The sequence below is a fragment of the Pongo abelii genome, chromosome 8 (assembly GCF_028885655.2).
Source record: "Pongo abelii isolate AG06213 chromosome 8, NHGRI_mPonAbe1-v2.0_pri, whole genome shotgun sequence".
NCBI classification, from domain to species: Eukaryota; Metazoa; Chordata; class Mammalia; order Primates; family Hominidae; genus Pongo; species Pongo abelii.
In genome coordinates this window covers 57,687,681-57,707,054 of record NC_071993.2, presented here as the reverse complement: position 1 = coordinate 57,707,054, position 19,374 = coordinate 57,687,681, and the positions used below count along the sequence as shown (strand labels likewise).

General features: G+C 39.0%; 1 protein-coding gene and 1 long non-coding RNA gene across 4 annotated transcripts in view; both read right to left on the bottom strand.

Annotated features, from left to right (window-relative positions):
* Nucleotides 1–1,124: 1,124 nt before the first annotated feature.
* Nucleotides 1,125–19,374, bottom strand: part of WAPL (WAPL cohesin release factor) — an 86,489-nt gene continuing 68,239 nt past the window's right edge. For all 3 annotated transcript variants that reach the window (XM_002820733.6, XM_009245401.4, XM_002820734.6), the window contains exons 13-19: nt 17,776–17,951; nt 17,337–17,452; nt 16,087–16,251; nt 10,346–10,553; nt 7,392–7,480; nt 2,034–2,129; nt 1,125–1,722 (exon numbers count right to left, since the gene is read on the bottom strand). In XM_002820733.6, the coding sequence (XP_002820779.3) occupies nt 1,657–1,722; nt 2,034–2,129; nt 7,392–7,480; nt 10,346–10,553; nt 16,087–16,251; nt 17,337–17,452; nt 17,776–17,951 (916 nt within the window). In that variant the 3' untranslated portion in view covers nt 1,125–1,656. The remainder of the gene's footprint in view (nt 1,723–2,033; nt 2,130–7,391; nt 7,481–10,345; nt 10,554–16,086; nt 16,252–17,336; nt 17,453–17,775; nt 17,952–19,374) is intronic.
* On the bottom strand, nt 2,363–7,385 carry LOC134762045 (uncharacterized). The gene is made up of 2 exons (XR_010141529.1): nt 5,349–7,385; nt 2,363–4,799 (listed from the first exon to the last, which is right to left on the bottom strand). It is a non-coding gene; the product is annotated as an uncharacterized LOC134762045 (long non-coding RNA).

Below are 19,374 nucleotides of genomic sequence, written 5' to 3'. Positions count from 1 at the left end.
ATTTTATGGGTATCATTTACCAATATGTTTGTAAAAGTATTTTGCTAAGCTAGCTTTAATACTCAGGGCAAATACAATCTCAATGGTTCCCACGTTACACTGGCGTACTATGTTCTTAAAAGGTGATGGGTAGAGGTTGGGGTGGGTAGAAGGAAGAAAACAATTTGCCTGGAATCAGTTACTTCCTTATAGATTTCCCAACAATCTGCATTATCAAAAATAGGAAGACAATAGAAGGCAGCCACTGCATTTAAAAACATTACAGCTGGCACTGATACAAGAGCCCCGATTTGTCACTTTATACAAGGAAATAACAAAGTCTAAATGGGTAAAAATTAGACTTTTAGCTATTTTCCCCAATACACACCAAACTAATATTTTTATGGCTTCAAGTTTTACAAATCCAATGAAGAAACATGATGTAACTACCTGAAAGGCATTTAAAAGTATTAATGAAAAAGATCTCTAGAAAGCCTGTATTCAGGCCCAATCAATAAAAAAGGAAAAAAAAGTATAACCAGTGGTCTGAACAATAATACAAGAAAAATTTGCAATGTTATGATATTAAACCTATAAAATGTTTCGTGTTCCATAACTGTTTTTCAAATAACTGCTCTACAAACAAAGAATCTGAATGAAAAAAAGGGTCTTCTCTAAACCAGCAATTTAAGGCTTTGCGCTTATGCAATTGATCCTGTCACTCTATAGAAGAGTATACATGTTATCTGGAAACATGGATTCCACATTGGTGTTTTAGCTTCCTTATATTTATTGTACTGAACATTAGAAAATATATCTAGAGAGTCTTTCCTCAAAATCTAATAATGTTTCAAGAGCCTCCCTAGCATTAAGTGTAAACTACCCTGGGTTTGACTATTTTGCCTCCTCCTTTAACAGGGCACATCATCTTATATAATATTCCCTCAAACTGTTGTTCTTCTTGTGTCTATAGCTATGACACATTATGGTATGATATTGAATATGGTTGTGGTCTCAAAAGTAAAAAATATTTCAATAACCCAAACCTAATCAAGAATAAAAAAATATACTATTAATCCCGTGTATCTTTGGATTCCATCTAATTTTAAATACAGACAGTAGTTCAGGGAACAACAACCAAAAAATTCACAAAATTATTAAAAGCTTTATTTACGATTGGAATCATTCAACAAAAAAGCAAAAGCAAATGAGCCTGAAAAAGGAACTAAGCTGTTGTCTAGAATGTCCTCAGAACATTCGCTACCTCGGTAGCTAAGCTGCCTTTGCACCTGGCTGGCACGACAACAGTGGCTCAACATACACAGCAGTTGCACTAACAGCAGCACAAATTTTCCCCTCCAAACTTGCCCAGAATAAAGCAAGAAAACAAGGGGAGGGTATAAACTCTGCCAAAGTAAATGTATTTAAATACTGCATGGAATTGTTAACAGCCTGAACCTTTTCCCTCATTTTTGATAGTTGCAGATTGATGTAGTAACTGTCATTTAGCAAATGCCGAATGCATGATGAAGAAATCAGGTGGCCTTAAAAATCCAAACACGAATGATACTGATGAATGTTCTTGGTATATCTTCAAGGACTTCTTTCATGACTTGACTTTTCTTTGTCTAAGGATAGCTCCAGCATTACCGAGCACCTGAAGCAAAGGTAAAGCAGCTAGCAATGTTCCAAATATTCAATCACTCTAGAGATAGATTTCTGGCCAGTTGTTCCAACAGCACACTGAAAGCGGGGTGAAGGGGAAAGGAAGTAACAGTTAATATTTAACAGACATTAAGAAGCATAAATAAAAGTTTACCTCTAGATTTACTAAACTGAACACTACAAATCAAAGTACACCGAGATTAAATTGTGGGTTTGATAAAGTTATTTGCCATAACATGCAATGATTACCTTGAAGAAACAGAACACAATTATTAAAATTAAAAGAAAATCCCTTTTTGCTCCCACTTACTATGGCCATAGTATTTTTACGTCTACTGTCAATGTATTATAAATTTAAAATCACATAAGCTGTAATAAAAGCTACTTACAGTGAGATTCATAAAGCTCAAAAATTTTTTGAGCATCTCTGTCATTATTGAAAAGTCTCCTTCTGGCAGATATTCCCGCACAGTGGTTACATTGATCTGAGGAAACAGAGCAAGAAATATTGGTCAGCTGGCAGAAAACATGAGATTGCACCTCGTACAATGTTGTTGGTTTTGATACACATCTTGGTGCAAATTTTTAAGATCCTTGGAACACGTGGTTATTTATTCTCTTTCCACACTCACTCTGCATGTGATTTCCTACCTAACCCTCAGAAAGAAAGGAGAAAGGTAAAGTTGGCAAAAGCTACAAAGAAATATTTGTGTACACATTTACTTTTTTTTTTTTTTTTTTTTTTAATGAAACAGTCACTCTGTCACCCAGGCTGGAGTGCAGTGGTGCAATCTCAGCTCACTGCAACCTCCACCTCCTGGTTTCAAGTGATTCCCATACCTCAGCCTGCCGGGTAGCTGGGATTACAGGCACGTGCCACCACGCCTGGCTAATTTTTGTATTTTTAGAAGAGACATGGTTTCATCATGTTGGCCAGGCTGGTCTCGAGCTCCTGGGCTCAAGTGATCCATGCACCTTGGACTCCCAAAGTGCTGGAATTACAGGTGTGAGGCAGCATGCCAACCTACTTTCATAAATGCAAAGAAAAAGGCCTGAAATAACAAACTGCACGGTTTAATGTATGTGTGTGTTTCACTGGGGGCCCTGGGGGAATAGGAGAAGAGGGTGAGGACTTTAGACTTGAGAATGTACTCACAAAGCTGCTCATGAAATAAAAAGATTAAAGAAAAATTCACATCCTTCACAGATGAATTCAACTAATTATATAGGACAGGAATTAACTAGAAGCATCTTTCCAAAGGCAATCTAACCTCATCTATGATAGATTCTCAGACAATATCAGGAGAGAAAACCCTTCATTATTAGCAAGCAGCAGCCAAACTATATATAAACCAACCTGTTATATGGAAAACATTACACAACCTGCTTAAAAAACTATTTCATTACATTAAAGAATGCTTTAAATGTTTTAGGAAGAATAAAAAGAAAAAATCTTTTAGGAAGGTTCACCTGTAGTAAGGGGCAAAAGAAAGTATACTGTCCCAAGTTTGGGGACACAAGGTAAAGGGTTAAACAAAACCAACCAAAAAACAACAATAAAACACACAAAAGCTCCCAATTTGACTTTTGTTAGCGGGGGCAAAAAAGGAGAGATGACATATTTCTCTTCAGAAATTTGCCACTACCCACCCCCTTTTTCCTATTCCCATGCCAGGGTATTCGCAAAATTAGAAAGCAGCAAAATAATGAGATGAATACAGCTTCAGAAAAGATCTAATCAAAACACTGCTAAAGTACTCATGTGCTGAAGATATCAGTTACACACATTCAAACTGATCCTCCCACCAAAAGCTACCACAGTGGTGGGCAAAATAGTGGCTAAGGTGTCTCTGGAGAACTGCTCAGTAGAAAGTACACCTCTATAATAGAGAATATATGATTAGCTCCTATATTTTGGATGAAAGCCCCTCATTAATCCAAATCAAATCCTTCTCTATCAACACACTACAGAACATGACATACAGCGTTTCTGAGGCAATGGGAGGGACAGTGACAGCATTTTTTAACAGAATATAGCAGGTACAAAAAGAAAAGGCGTGATACAGCATGGCCTATTTGAAAAATTTTAAAAGTGCCCAGTAGGTTTGGAAATTGGAGCAGTCTTAAGTCCAGGGTCTTGCGACACTAAACACTCACTAGTCCCCTTACTGGCTGTGAGCCAAGGAAGACCGGGCAAGGAGCTACGTGATCAGCAAGTGCTCTGAAGTAAGTTAGCTCCAGTGGCAATGTGCAATGTCCCAGGAATGGAGGGGCAACAAAGCAGGAAGAGCAGTGAGGAGACTGACCACTGCAATGCACCAGCTGCAAAGTGAGAAGTCAAGGAGGGCAAGTGAAAACGGGATCAGACCACAAAGCAGCATTTACTGCAACAACCACATGCTTTCTTGTCTATCTCTTTCACTTACACATTAGGCAACCAAACTTCCTTTACATTTTGTGGTATCCGCTAGCTTTTTGGTGTTAATCATAATAATCTCCAAGGCAACAAATAAATCTGGGGCTCTATGAATTCACAACATTGCCCACAACTTAAGAACATTCTCTTTTTAGAGACAAGATAGATCCAGGCAAACACAAATAGGAATTAGCATGGGAAAGATGGCCCAAGATAAATCATATGTGGTAATAACACAATTTCAAGAACGATTATGTAAGAAAGAACATGACTGAAATATGACTAAACCTATAGTGTGTACAAAACAGAGTATCTAAAAATATTTAAATTTAAGAATTATTTTCATTGCATTTTTTTTTTTTGAGACAGAGTCTCACTCTGTTGCCCAGGCTGGAGTGCAGTGGCGCGATCTCCACTCACTGCAAGCTCCGCCTCCCAAGTTCACGCCATTCTGCTGCCTCAGCCTCCCAAGCAGCTGGGACTACAGGTGCCCACCACCACGCCCAGCTAATTTTTTTTTGTATTTTTAGTAGAGACGGGGTTTCACCGTTTCACCGTGTTAGCCAGGATGGTCTTGATCTCCTGACCTTGTGATCTGCCCACCTTGGCCTCCCAAAGTGCTGGGATTACAGGCGAGAGCCACCGCGCCTGGCCTTTTTTCATTGCTATTATTTGAGGCCTGCCTCTTCCTCCTTTCCTGTGTGTGATGGGTTTCTGATTTGCTCCTAAAATCTTGTCACTGGAAATAAGAAAAAGGGATATAAAGATCTTGCAGGGCCTCCAGAGCCACGATGAGAACTTTGGTCTTGATCCTGAAATTGGTGGTACCCAGAGGGGCCACACAGAGTGGGCTGGTGTATTTAGGTTAGTTAAAATGTAAGTATGGAAGAGATGGACAAGATGGATTCAGAAAAACACACAGGACTTAGATACAGAAAGTGAAAAAAAAAAAAGGCAGTACAAAGAATTAGATGACAAAAGTAAGGAAACGTGGGTGGGTAGATGGGCCCAAGTACACGGAGCCAGCATGAGTTCCTGCTCAAATGAAGCCATTCATTTATCATTAACTCTGTTCTTCCAGTCCTCCAGCTTCAAAAAGAGATGGCCCCTGCTTCCTGCTGAAACTAACGCCCCCCTCCTATAGGTCTCCACTCTTTCTTGTTCCCTCAATGTCCTTGCTCCTAGAAAACAATCTGCCTTCCATTTCAAAATCTGGCTTTACAAATGGACTTTACACTTAAAAATAATCCACCTATACCCAACCCCCTATCTGAAAGAGAACACTCACAATGATTCTGCCGTCCCCTTCTTCGACAGTTTTACCCCTCATATTTGTTTTTCCCAAGCCAGCAGACTATCCCCATAGTCACAACCTTCCACTTTCAGGCTGACTCAGCCTGATTGTCTAGACATTTGTATTTCTCCTAAGTGAATCCTGATGATCTAATCCACTCACAGTAATCCCATGTTGCCGGCCAGTGACTGGTTCAGACAAAAGCATTGTGACCCAATGCTAGCCAAGATGTGACCAATGCTACCTGGTGAGGGGTGAGAGTGGCATGGGGTCCCACAGGGGAAATAAACAGTCGTCCTAAAAAATATGTATTTCCAGCCAATGTACCCATGGAAAAAAAAAAAAAAAAGAACTATAGAGGAAGAGGCCCTATTACTGCTAGGCACTATTTAATTTGATGAGACACCTAGCTGTAAGTCAGCATGGGACCATAAGGGCTAGCAGAGGACAAAATGTGGAGGACAGCAGTTTAAAGAGAGAAATAGGGTGGGCACTGTGGCTCACACCTATAATGCCAACACTTTGAGAGGTCGAGGCAGGAGGATCACTTGAGCCCAGGAGTTCGAGACCGGCCAGGACAACATGGTGAAACCCTGTCTCTACAAAAAAATACAGAAAAATAATAAAGACAGAAATGATCTGAGTCTCTGATGTCCTCAGTGAGGCACTGACATCACTCAAATTAGACTCTGCCATCTTGTTTAAGCCAGATGAGTACAGGTTTCATACTATCCCTTCTTTTACTCCAACCAAAGGCATGTGAACAGATTCATCCATCAAACAAGAGCTTTTTCTTTTCTTCTTTTTTTTGAAACAGTCTCACTCTGAAGCCCAGGCTGAAGTGCAGTGGCACGATCTTGGCTCACTGCAAACTCCGCCTCCAGGATTCAAGCGATTCAATTCTTGCGGCTCAGCCTCCCGAGTAGCTGAGATTAGAGGCGTGCACCACCACGCCTAGCAAATTTTTATAGTTTTAGTAGAGACATGGTTCTGCCATGTTGGCAAGGCTGGTCTTGAACTCCTAACCTCAAGTGATCTGCCCATCTCGGCCTCCCAAAGTGCTGAGATTACAGGCATGAGCCACCACGCCCGGCCACAAGAGCTTGTTCATTAGTATTCTGACCTTTGGGATGTACCTTAAAAAGCTCAACAAGCATTTTAAAGTTTTTAATATTATATACTATTTTGATTTTTAATTTTATTTCATGTATATAATTCCTTTTTCATGAGATTAAAGCACTGACTAGCTTGTTTTCCAGAACTGCTTTTTCTTACATCTTTAACAGCCTAACTCTGATAGGCACATCCTTTCTAACAAAGCCATAAAGATCAACTTTATTTCACTTTTAAAAAAGTGAAAATCAATTTAATTTACTCCACTCCAGGCCTTACTTAGTAAAACCTATATTGGAAAGGATTAGCATGTAAAAAATGCTACACATTCCCTTTCCAATACAGATTGTACTAAAGTTTTTACTTTAAAACTATTTAGGTAATTTAAATAAAACTACTGGAAATGGCCAGGCGCGGTGGCTCACACCTGTAATCCTAGCACTTTGGGAGCCAAGGCGGGCGGATCACGAGGTCAGGAGATTGAGACCATCCTGGCTAACATGATAAAACCCTGTCTCTACCAAAAAATACAAAAAAAAGTTAGCCGGGTGCAGTGGCAGGTGCCTGTAGTCCCAGCTACTTGGGAGACTGAGGCAGGAGAATGGCGGGAACCAGGGAGGCGGAGCTTGCAGTGAGCTGAGATCGCACCACTGCACTCCAGCCTGGGTGACAGAACGAGACTCCGCCTCAAAAAAAAAAAAAAAAAAAACTACTGGAAATGTTAACACATTTTCTTGCCATTTTTCCTTCATAGGAAACAAACAGTTTAAACAACGCTATAATCAGCCAATAGCCTTTGTGGAATAAGTTGGACATTAAGGGGGAAACACTGAAGAAATAAATAAGTGAAACATGTAAAGGTATGAAGTTGTTACATTGGAATCGTTCAAAGATACATAAAACATCACTGAACTATGTACTTACTGGACTTTCCTGGCAGAGACACCCAAGAAGTAGTGCTGTGTAGGAGGCCACAATGCAATCCTCCATGTGTTTGCCGGCATGCTGAAGGGCTGAGAGAGTTGAAGTAAAGAATTGTAACAGTATATTAATTAACACAAACCTCACAAAACCAACCATTCTGTTAGTTATCTTTACTTCAAAACTGCTACAAATCAACAAATGATGCTAGGACAACTGGATATCCACAGATTAACAAAAATTAAATCAAAATGAAATAGGGATCCAAAAGAAGAGCTGAAACCATAAAACTTTTAGTTAAAATTTCTGTGTTGCAAAGGACACAATTAACAAACTGAAAAGATAATCCACAGAATGAGAGAATATATTTGCAAATCATGAACTTGATAAGGGTCAAGTATCCAGAACATATAAAAAACATTCTTACAACTCAACAACAAAAACAACCCAATTAAAACTGGGCAAAGGGCCAGGCGTGGTGGCTCACACCTGTAATTCCTCAGCACTTTGGAAGGCTGAGGTGGAAGGATCACTTGAGCTCAGGAGTTTGAGACCAGCCTGGGCAACATAGTGAGACCTCCTCTCCACTAAAATTCAAAAACCTTAAATGGGTGTGGTGGTGCACGCCTGTAGCTCCCAGCTACTTGCAAGGCTGAGGTGGGAGGATTGCTTGAGCCTGGGAAGTCAAGGCTGCAGTAAGCCCTGATCGTGCCACTGCTCTCCAGCCTGGGTGACAGAGCAAGACTCTGTCTCAAAAACAACAAAAACAACCCAAAAAACTGGGCAGAAGACTCAGAGATTTCTTCAAACAAGATACACAAATGGCCAATGAGCTCATGAAAAGATGGTCAGCATCATTAATCACCAGGGAACTGCAAATCAAACCACAATGAGATATCATGTCACGCCCACTAGGATGACTAAAAATTTTCTTTTACAATACAAGTAACTTGGAACCTTCATACATTGCTGATGGGAATGTAAAATAGTGCAGCCACACTGGAAAACAATTTGGCATTTTCTTAGAATGTTAAAACACACAGTTACATACAATCCAACAATTCCAACTCCTAGGTATAAATCCAAAAAAAAATGAAAATATATGTCTACAAAAAAACTTGTAGATAACTGTTCAAAAAGCTAAAAAGCAGAAACCACTCAAATGTCCATCAGTAAACAAATAAACTATGGTATAACAATATTATGGAATATTATTTGTTTAAGGAATACAGTATTAACAAATACTGTATCACGGATGAACTTTGAAAACATTCTGCTGGCTGAAAGAAGCCAGTCATAAAAAGGCAACATATTGTATGACTCCTTTTTAAATGGAATGTCCAAAACAGGCAAATCCAGACACAGAAAGTAGATTAGTGGTTGCCAGTGCCCAAGGAGGAGGGGAAAATAGGGGTGATGGCTGCTAATGGGTATGGGGTTCCTTTAGTGGTGATAAAAACAATATTTGGAGTTAGTGGTGATTCACAACCTTGTGAATACATGAAAAACTACTGAATTACTCACTTTTAAAGGATGAATTGTACAGTCTGTGAATTCTATCTCAACAAAGCTGTAACTTTTTAAAAGACTGCTAAAAAACCAAAAATGTTATTACACCAAAAAAAAAAGAAAAGCATCAAAACCTAGTAACTGAGAAAAAGGAAAAGAAAAGTATTACAATATTAAAACTAATGGTATCAGATTTGGGGAAGAGTGGGAGTAACAGGAGAAAAGGCTCAGAATGAGATGTTGCTGCGGCTTGCTTCCTACTGATGTGAAGCTGAACATTATGGTCGTCCCTCTGCATCCGAGGGGGGATTGGTTCCAGGATGCCAGCACCCTCCGATACCAAAACTGGAGGAGGCTCAAATCTCTGACAGGAAAGGGTGCAGTATTTGCATATAAGTCACACACATCCTCTGGCATACTGTAAATCATTTCTAGTTTACTTATGATACCTAATAAAATGTAAATGTTATGTAAATAGCTGTTATACTATATTATTTATTAACCTGTATTATTTTTTCTTCCTCAAATATTTTTGATTTGTGGTTGGCTAACTCTGTGGATGTGGAACCCACATGTATGGAGGGCGGACTGAACTTAAATTCATAACCTTAGTGATACGAAGTTACAAATGGCTATTTTGAAGAACTTGTATAAATGACAAAAGTTGTATCACAAATTCTGACAACAGTAGATACTCAATAATGTATGACTGGCGAAGATATTAACTCTAGTATCTTTTTTTTTTTTTTTAATGAGAAAGGGTCTCACTCTGTCACCCAGGGTGGAGTGCAGTGGCACAATCATAGCTCACTGTAACTTTGAATTCCTCAGCTCAAGCAATCCTCCCACCTCAGCCTCCCAAGCACCTAGGACTACAGGCTTGTGCCACCATGCCAAGCTAATTTTTTATATTTTTTGTAGGGATGGGGTCTTGCTAGATTGTTGTCTCAAACTCCTAGCCTCAAGTAATCCTCCTGCTTCAGCCTCCCAAAGTGCTGGGCTCACAGGTGTGAGCCACCAGCCTACAGTATATTTCTTACTGTGTTTACCATCTAGTACTTACACTTTGAGAACTATTACTGTAATCTGACAATAGATCTTCAAGTTTAAAGTGAAGCTGAAAAAACAATCTCAAAAACTGAAAACTGAAAAAATCCTATTATGTCTCCTATATGTCTCTTCACAGATGAGTAAAGGAAAGGAGGGCCCTGGAAGGAAGAGTGACTTAACTGGATCTTTCCCGTCACTAGCATGCCTGTCACTGGCATGCACCTTCCTCACTGTGGGAGAACTACCACAAGCACTTAAGTATCAAAGCTTGTCTGGATTGAACTAGAGAAGTCCTCAAGCAACAGCCAGATTAACACAATCTGCGAATTAAAATAGTTTGAAGAAAAAAAATCAAACCATTATCTTCAATTTAAATACACCATTCAAAGTAAATATACCTTTATTGAGGTCAAGTTCTTCATCCTCCTCCTCCTTCTTATGTTTCTCTTCTGTACCATCAGTCTTTTCAGTTGACACCCACTGTATTTCTCCACTTGTTTCTTGCCACTCTCCACTCTTATCATGCTGAGTGGTGGGAGCATCTTTGATCAACTCATCTGTTTTACTTTCTGCTAGCTGGGCTGCCCGCTCTCGCTCAAGGAATAGCTGATAAAAATTATTTTTGAAGATCATTAAAAAGAGATCGCCAATCAATATGCATATATGCAAATATAAAGTTATAGTTGCTTTTAAATCTATCACTAACTCTAAGATGGTTATGTGATAAAAAGAGGTGAGTATAAGTAAAAGCTTTTGCTCTACACTCTACTGAAAGCCAAAACAAAAGTATAAATGCTGCTAAGATTCAATGAAGTCATCTAATAATGATGCACGTTGCTTGCAAGAATGAGTCTCAATAATTTCCCTTAATTTGCATAATACAAGAAATTCAAGCAAAAAAATACAAAATTGGAAAATTCTTAAGTCAAAAGGGAATATGCTAAATTCCTTGCCTTCACTTACTTTATTTTCCCTATGCTGGTATAGTACTGACACACAGAAAATACTGACACAATTTGGGAAATGCTCCAAGTTACTAGAAAGAATTGCCTGAAAATCAAATGCCAAGTAGACCCCAAAGATTTGTTGAGTATACAGAAGAGTGGTATATAAACTTCAAAGAGAGATTATATAAAATAATATCTTTCAGAAAATAAAAATTAACCTTTATAGAGAACAGCAATTCTCAAAATTGGTCTAAGAATCCCTATGGATCCTTAAGACCCTATCAGGGAGTAAAGGAGGTCAAAATTACACTCATAATACTACTAAGGGGTCTGCTGACTTGTTTCTTCTTTCACTGAGTGTACAGTGGAGTTTTGGAATCTACATGCCATGTGATTATGTCACTGCTCTAACAGCTAAGGTAATGTCTCCCAGTTTTAATTTCTAATTCAGTAAATATAGATAGATAAAGCACATATAAACAACAAAAGCTCTTTGGATTTCCCAATGATTTTCAAGCCCTGAGATAAAAATGTGTTAGAAGAGAATGATGGACTCCTACTTATGACTCCAGAAAGAACTGAGTTGTTGGGGCTTACGGGTTACTCTGAAGACACAACTCCAAGGATTACTGCTTTTGAAAAGGCCAAAAAAGGAAGCTAAACACAGCAAGGGCTTTGGAAAAATAAAAAGAATGAACCACTACTGTTTCTGGACATACACAAAATGCCATTTAAGGAAATGTTAGAACCTGTTAGACTGGCAAAAATCTTGGCAAGAGTATGAAAGAATGGGGACTCTTATAAAAAAAAGTTTTAGGGGGAAGTATAAATTGAGGGCACAGGAAATATGTGTTTGGTGATGAGGGTGGGAGGAGTTAGGCATATCAACTTTAAATACAGTACAATATATTCTGACACAACAATTCCTAAACCAGAAAATTATGCCCACAGACATACTTTGAAAAGTATGGCCTGGCCATGCAGGGTGGCTCATGCCTGTAAATCCTAGCACTTTGGGAGGCTGAGGCAGGCAGATCACTTTAGGTCAGGAGTTTGCGACCAGCCCAGCGAACACAGTGAAACCACCTCTACTAAAAATACAAAAATTAGCCGGGCGTGGTGGCGCATGCTTGTAATCCCAGCTACTTGGGAGGCTGAGGCAGGAGAATCACTGGAACCTGGGAGTCAGGGGTTGCAGTAAGCTGAGATGGTGCCACTGCACTCCAGCCTGGATGACAGAGGAAGACTCTGTCTCCAAAAAAATTTTAAAAAAAGAAAAGTATGGCCTAAGATTTAGATGCTAGGGTATTTATTTCTGTAATTTTTGTAACAAAATAAAACTTAAAAAAACAGAAAACCATCCAAAAGTGTATCAGTAGAGGTTTGGTTAAATAAAGTACTAAGGCAGGGCATGGTGGCTCACGCCTGTGATCTTAGCACTTTAGGAGACAAGGCAGGAGGATCACTTGAGTGCAAGAGTTTGAGACCTCAGCTCTACAAATACGAAACTTAGCCAAACGTGGTGGCATGTGCCTGTAGTTCCAGCTACTTGGGAGGCTGAGGTGAAAGGATCATCACCTGAGCCTGGGAGGTAAAGGCTGTAGTGAGCTGTGACTGGACCATTGTACTTCAGCCTGGGCAAAAGAGTGAGACCCTGTATGTATGTATATATAAATCAAAAAGCTACTAGTTTGCAGTCATTACAAAGAATGTGATGAACCTACGTGTTGACATGAAGTGCTCAGGAAGACACATTAAGCAAAGAGTGGGTACAGACTAAACACTATGTACAGTAAGAGTCCATTTATATAAAACACATTGCACTTTTTTTATTTACTTTTTGGACAGGGTCTCAGTCCCACTGCCCAGGCTGGAGTGCAGTGGCAGGATCATGGCTCACTGCAGCCTCGACTTCCTGGGCTCAAGTGATTCTCCCACCTCAGCCTCCCAAATAGCTGGGACTACAGGCACATGCCACCACACCTGGCTAATTTTTTAATTTTTAGTAGAGACATAATTTTGCCATGTTGCCCAGGCCAGGCTCAAACTCCTGGGCTCAAGCAATCTGCCTGCCTCAGCTTCCCCAAGTGTTGGGATTACAGATTACAGGCATGAGCCACCATGTCTGGCCTGCACATTTATTTTGATATATGCATAAACACTAATTTCTCAGGACAAACACAAAACTATTACAAATGGTAATGTTTTAGGAAATAGATTTGTGGAGTTTAAACCTTTCTGGATCTGACTTTTTTCTTCCCCCACTATGTATGTGCATATGTTTGGTTTTTAAAAAATAAACAGATCCATAAATAGGTAAGAAAAGAACAGCTAGAAAGAGGAAAGTTCATGTCAGTAATCAGAACTACCTGTAAGATTCCATTTATACAACATTATCAAAAAGATACGTAATTTGAAAATTACTGGATTCACGCCAACGTTATCAGTAGCATAAAGGATATAAATCTGAACATGGATTTTTCCACTCTATCTTTGAATAACAGAATTAAGAGCCATTTCTTGACACTTTAAGATAACTGATGTGAGTACAAGGCAGCACAATTTTCTAAAATGAGTAACAGAACCCATCACCCAAAAGGTATTACAATCGAAAAACAAAAACTTTAAACTGATTTAAAAATGACAAACCATAAACCATAGCAGATAAACGAAAGCCAGAGAAGATATAGGATGATACCCTGAAGGACAAGAGGCTTCTATAACACTAAGTGCAAAAGAAGAATACTGGAAGTGATATTCCCAGGTCAATTAAACACAGTAGGAAAATTTGAGACTATCCCTGAAACAACTCACAAACAGGGATCTCCGAGGGTGTGGGGGAGGCTTCTGCAAATGAACCCCTGTTATGTGAATAATGCAGATCTATCATCTGTGCCTTCAAACACAACTCCTGAGGCGACTGACAGTAAGTTTCTATTCATTTCTAGGTTCCATTTGAAGAAAAGTCAATTTTTAAAAGAAAGAGACTAGAATGATAGAAAAAAATAAAACAAGAGATGGAAAAAGATAGAAAACAGGTTGGTGGTACCTAGGAGACAGGGAGGGCAGGTAGGCTGTACAGTGAGCAGCACAAGGGAATTCTTTTATGGTGACGGTTCTATACCTCAATGTAGTGGTGAGTACATGAATCTATACATGTAATAAAACTGAACAGAGGTACATATGTTACACACAAACATAAATGAATGCAGATGAAAATGGTGAAACTGAGTAAGGTCTAAAGTGCAGTTAACAGTAATGTACTAATCTCAATTTCTTGGTTTTGCTATAGTACTACAGTTATATAAGATGTCACCATTTGAGGAAGTTAGGTAAAGGGTAAATGGGAGGGATTCTTTGTACTATTTTTGTAACTTCCTGTGAGTCTATAACTATTTTGAAATAAAGTTTAAAAACAAGTCTACTGAACAGAAAAAAAGAATACTTTTTTTAAACGTTTTTGAGACAGGGTCTCACTCTGTTGCCCAGGCTGGAGCACAGTACTGTAATCATGGCTCACGACAACTTCAAACTCCTGGGTGCAAGCAATCCTCTCACTTCAGCCTCCCGAGTAGCTGGTACTATGAGCATGCACCACCACACTCGATCAACTGTCTTAATTTTTGTACAGACAGGATCTCACTATGTTGCCCATGCTGGTCTCAAACTCCTGAGCTCAAACAATCCACCCACCTTGGCCTCCCAAAGTGCTGGGATTATAGGTGTGAGCTACCTTGCCTGGCTAAGAAATGCTTCATTTAGCAGAAAAATAAACGTTGTCAATGGGATCAAAGCGGTAGGTGCCAAATATTTTTAAATGTTTTTTGCATTAAATGAAATCTCTAAATGGTATCTGGAGACTAAAAGCAGTCTATTATCAATTATTGTTAGTAAATTACTACTACCATTTACTATTACTGTTACTGATAAGTAATGATAATCTATCACTAGTTTCCCATTTAATTTTGTATTTTAAATAAACTAAAACGTCAAGGCTAGTCAAGACCAAGTATTCTGAGTCTAAGAAGAAAAGCCTAGGTATTAACTACCTCTTATCTATAGTCAACATTAAATCACACATAATACAGAAGAACAAAAGAGGATAATGAAAAATGACTTTAAATGGCTCAAAGAAACATTCTCATTCACAATTTCCCATGCTCGGCTACTTTGTCACTTTCCAGACTGGGTAAGGGAACAGGTGACAAAGGACTTCCAGTTTTCTGTGGTCCATAAGGTCAAAGTTCTGGACACAGATCAGACAAGTAAATAAATACTAGAGGACACGAAGTGGATGGGATAGGCCTGGATTCTTGACTTTTTTTTTTTTTTTTTTTTTTTTAAACAGAGATGGGAGCTCACTATGTTGCCCAGGCTGATCTTGAACTCCTGGGCTCAAGTGATCCTCCCCACCTCAGTCTCCCAAAGTGCTGGGATTACAGGCGTGAGCCACTGTACCCAATTTCATTAATAAAACAAATGTGCCTTTGTCTCTGCTTTTTGGTAACAATGCTTAAGGAGTGATTATAACAGTTGAAAAAAAATCAGCAAAATAAAGTAAGAATGCATTCTAAGCAGTGTACCTCTTACTGATCTACAGAGAAATTAGACCACCTTTTTTTTTTTTTTTTTGAGACAGAGTCTTGCTCTGTTGTCCAGGCTGGAGTGCACTGACATGCCACCTCGGCTCACCGCAACTTCCACCTCCTCAGTTCAAGCGATTCCCCTGCCTCTCAGCCTCCTGAGTAGCTGGGATTACAGGTGCATGCCACCATGCCTGGCTAATTTTTGTATTTTTAGTAGAGATGAGGTTTCACCATATTGGTCAGGCTGGTCTTGAACTCCTGACCTCAAGTGTTCCACCTGCCTCAGCCTCCCAAAGTGCTAGGATTATAGGCGTGAGCCACCGCGCCCAGCCTATACCACATTTTTAATTGGTTACAAATTCTGGTTTAAAATAAGCTTTCACCCTAGACGCTGTGAATATTTAAAAATTGGTCAGGTGTAAAACAGTCCCTTTCTACCCCAGCAGAGACATGCTTCAGGAGTTCTAACTAAAAAGGCCGGGGGAGGGGCAGAGAGGGCCAGCAGTGGATGGGCAAGAAAAGGAGGTAAAAGGTGCAATTGATAAAAGAAATTGGACAAATCCAACAAACTGCAGTTATGAGTTTGTTTTTAAAGTGGTTGCTTACCTGCACTAAAGCCTGGACAGCATGAACTTGTCCAGCTATCCTTAAACTATCATCCCCTTCTCCACTACAGATGGAAGAATCAAAAGAACACGATGTTTCCATGTTGACAAGACAGTGCCGATTCCGAGCACTATACTCCACTAGATTTATCAGCAGACCTAAGCCCTTCAAAAATTTTAAAAGACATATATTATCAGAGATGAGTACTTAAAACAAATGAACACAATATACACAATTTTTATTGGCAACTAAAAAGCTGAATATCAGTGCTCTACCCTACAAAATGGCTAAAAACCAGTAAGTATGAAAGGCCAAAAAGAAAAAAAGAAAAAAAAAAGCAGGAAAAAAAAAAAAAGAAAAAAGGCCAGGCACAGGGCTCATGCCTGTGATCCCAGCACTTTGGGAGGCCAAGGTGGGTGGATCACTTGAGGCCAGGAGCTCGAGACCAACCTGACAAACATGGGGAAACCCCATCTCTACTAAAAATACAAAAACAAGCCAGGTGTGTTGTCAGATGCCTGTAATCCCACCTAATTGGGAAGCTGAGGCAGAAGAATCGCTTGAACCCAGGAGACGGAGGTTGCAGTGAGCCGAGACTGTGCCACTGCACTCCAGCCTGGGCAAGAGAGTGAGTGAGACTCCATCTCAAAAACAAACAAAAAAAGAACAAAAAACAAAACAAAACAAAAAGCCACCGACTTTCCCAAAGAATCATTCCTTTTATTTTTAATTGCCAATTTTAGTGTTTGTACTTTTTATTTTTACATAGGGTCTTTCATGGCTTTCTTTTGCACAATAAGAAGTACATTCAGCCAGACGCAATGGCTCATACCTGTAATCCCACCACTTTGGGAGGCTGAGGCGGGCAGATCACTTGAGGCCAGGAGTTTGAGACCAGCCTGGCCAACATGGCAAAACCCCGTCTCTACTAAAAATACAAAAATTAGCCAGGCGTGGTGGCACACGCCTACAGTCCCAGCACTTGGAAGGCTGAGGCAGGAGAACTGCTTGAACCAGGGAGGCGGAGGTTGCAGTGAGCCAAGATGTTGCCACTGTAGACTCCATCTCCAAAAAAAAAACAAACAAACAAACAAATGAACAAACAAAAAAAAACAGTAAGTTCATAAGGAAATTCATGAAAAAAACCCACAATATATTAAAGGGTTGGTTCTTAAACCCAAACTAAGGTTAACATTTGGCACACCTTATTAGATATGATACTCATTTCTGAAAAAGTCATTTCCACTTACCAGCACTCGAATATCAAATCTCTGCTCCTGAGGTAGGTACTTTGGAACCTGAAGCACACAGTTCAGCGCTGTGCCTATGAGACCGTCCTGCTCTCCTGTTTTGGTGCTGCCCCACTCTGAAATAAGAAATGGATACAGGAAAATGGTTACTGATTCTTCCTTAGAACACTAATAATGGAGATTTATTAACATGGATATTAACTTAGAATTGTACAGTCATTCCTCTATTGAAACATACTATTGATACTTCCGGGTCAAGCTAGTAAGCTTCTAAAAATATCAACTCTTAAAAGCAATTTAAACCTACACATGAGTAAGTCAAGTACATTATGACAACTAAAAAAATCACTACCCCAAGAAAAGGAGAAACAAAGAAAAATAACTTGTTTTCACATGCAATATACATCTTTCAATGAGAAAAAAATGGAAAAAATCTTACCATTATCATTAGTCAAATTAAGCAACACCCCAATGATGGCCCTCATGCAGTCCTCCACTGCTTTGCCTACATGGTTAGTTACATTCTGGTGAGGCAGAGGCTTACTGCCAACTAAGCATATGCTGTCCTCAGCGCGGTTGTACTGCTGAATCAGTTCTTCACAATGCTGTAATGCTCTTAAAAGGAAATAAAATATAGACTATTATAGTAAATAATAATAGGTACACAGCAAATTTCTATTTACTTGAACCTAAAGGCTATCGGATGAAATTTCACTTTATTTTGGAAAAACCTGATACCTTAAAAAACTTATTCAAGGAATGTTAAAATTAAAAACTCATGGCAGAAGTTTATATCTGTACTATTTATATTTACCACTAGTAATCTCTTTATTTCCAAATTGTCTCACATGTTACCGATCTCTCCAATATAAGAGACAGACCACAACCTTTCTCAAACAGGGCAAATGGTTAACAGCTAATGTTGGACACTTCTGAGGTAGTAAATGTTATTACTACATAACAAATGTTAATGTAAAGACAAGTATTAAATATTTCATACGCATTAGAGCAAATCATTATTTTTATTATCTTCACTACCAACGTGACAGTACAAATCATTATTTTTTAATTTAAGTTCATTCAAATTGACATGTCTCCTTGACAGTTTTCCAAGGGGATGAGCTACATCTAAGGATTCTCAAGATACTACCCAAAATAACAAGGAAATATAATCCCTAAATGGGTCTAGTATTTCTAAAGACACTATTTAAATCACCAAGTCCACGACTTTTAAGTTTAATACAAATCAAGCTCGCTCTGTCAGTTGATTCTTCACGCATTATATCACACAAAATTCTTAAACCATATCTAATCTATGCCTAGTTATCTTTTAAAACATACTGAGGAAATTCTGTAAAAGTTCTTAATATTTTACAACCCTTTGGTCAGGAAGGTGTTCCTCATGTCTAACCTAAAATAATTTGTTCTTCTGGTATTGAATGCTGGTCAGGATTACCATACTGTCACTGGTAACTCAACTGTTTTTAGACTGGGCTAAACTGCGGCTTTGAAGATAAAAGGAGGTTCAACATATGTTATTTAATCTTTCTGTATGCTATCTCCGAATTGATCATGGTTTCCGCTGAAAAGCTTAAAAACCTAGAGATAAGTGCTCTTTTACAAACACTCAGTTCTGACCTCTACTGCCACTTCCAAGACATTTGGCCTGAATTTCCTAATCACAACAAAAGAGCATCTGTCATATCAAATACTTCCTCTTACAAGGTAGTTGTCAGAGGTTATGAAGTATACAAAAGAGATATTTTAAAATCAGAAACAACATAAACAATTTTTCTTAATTTAAAAAAGAAAATGAAATCAGAAACATTTAACTTCAATAATCTTTGGTAAGGAAGGGTAAAAACATGGTAGCAAACAACCAGAATGCATGCGGTAAGAGCACTAAATATAGGCAACGCACAGTGGCTCATGCCTGTAATCCCAACATTTTGGGAGGTCAAGGCAGGAGAATCACTTAAGCCCACGAGTTTGAGACCAGCCAGGACAACATAGCAAGACCCTGTATCTATTTTTAAAA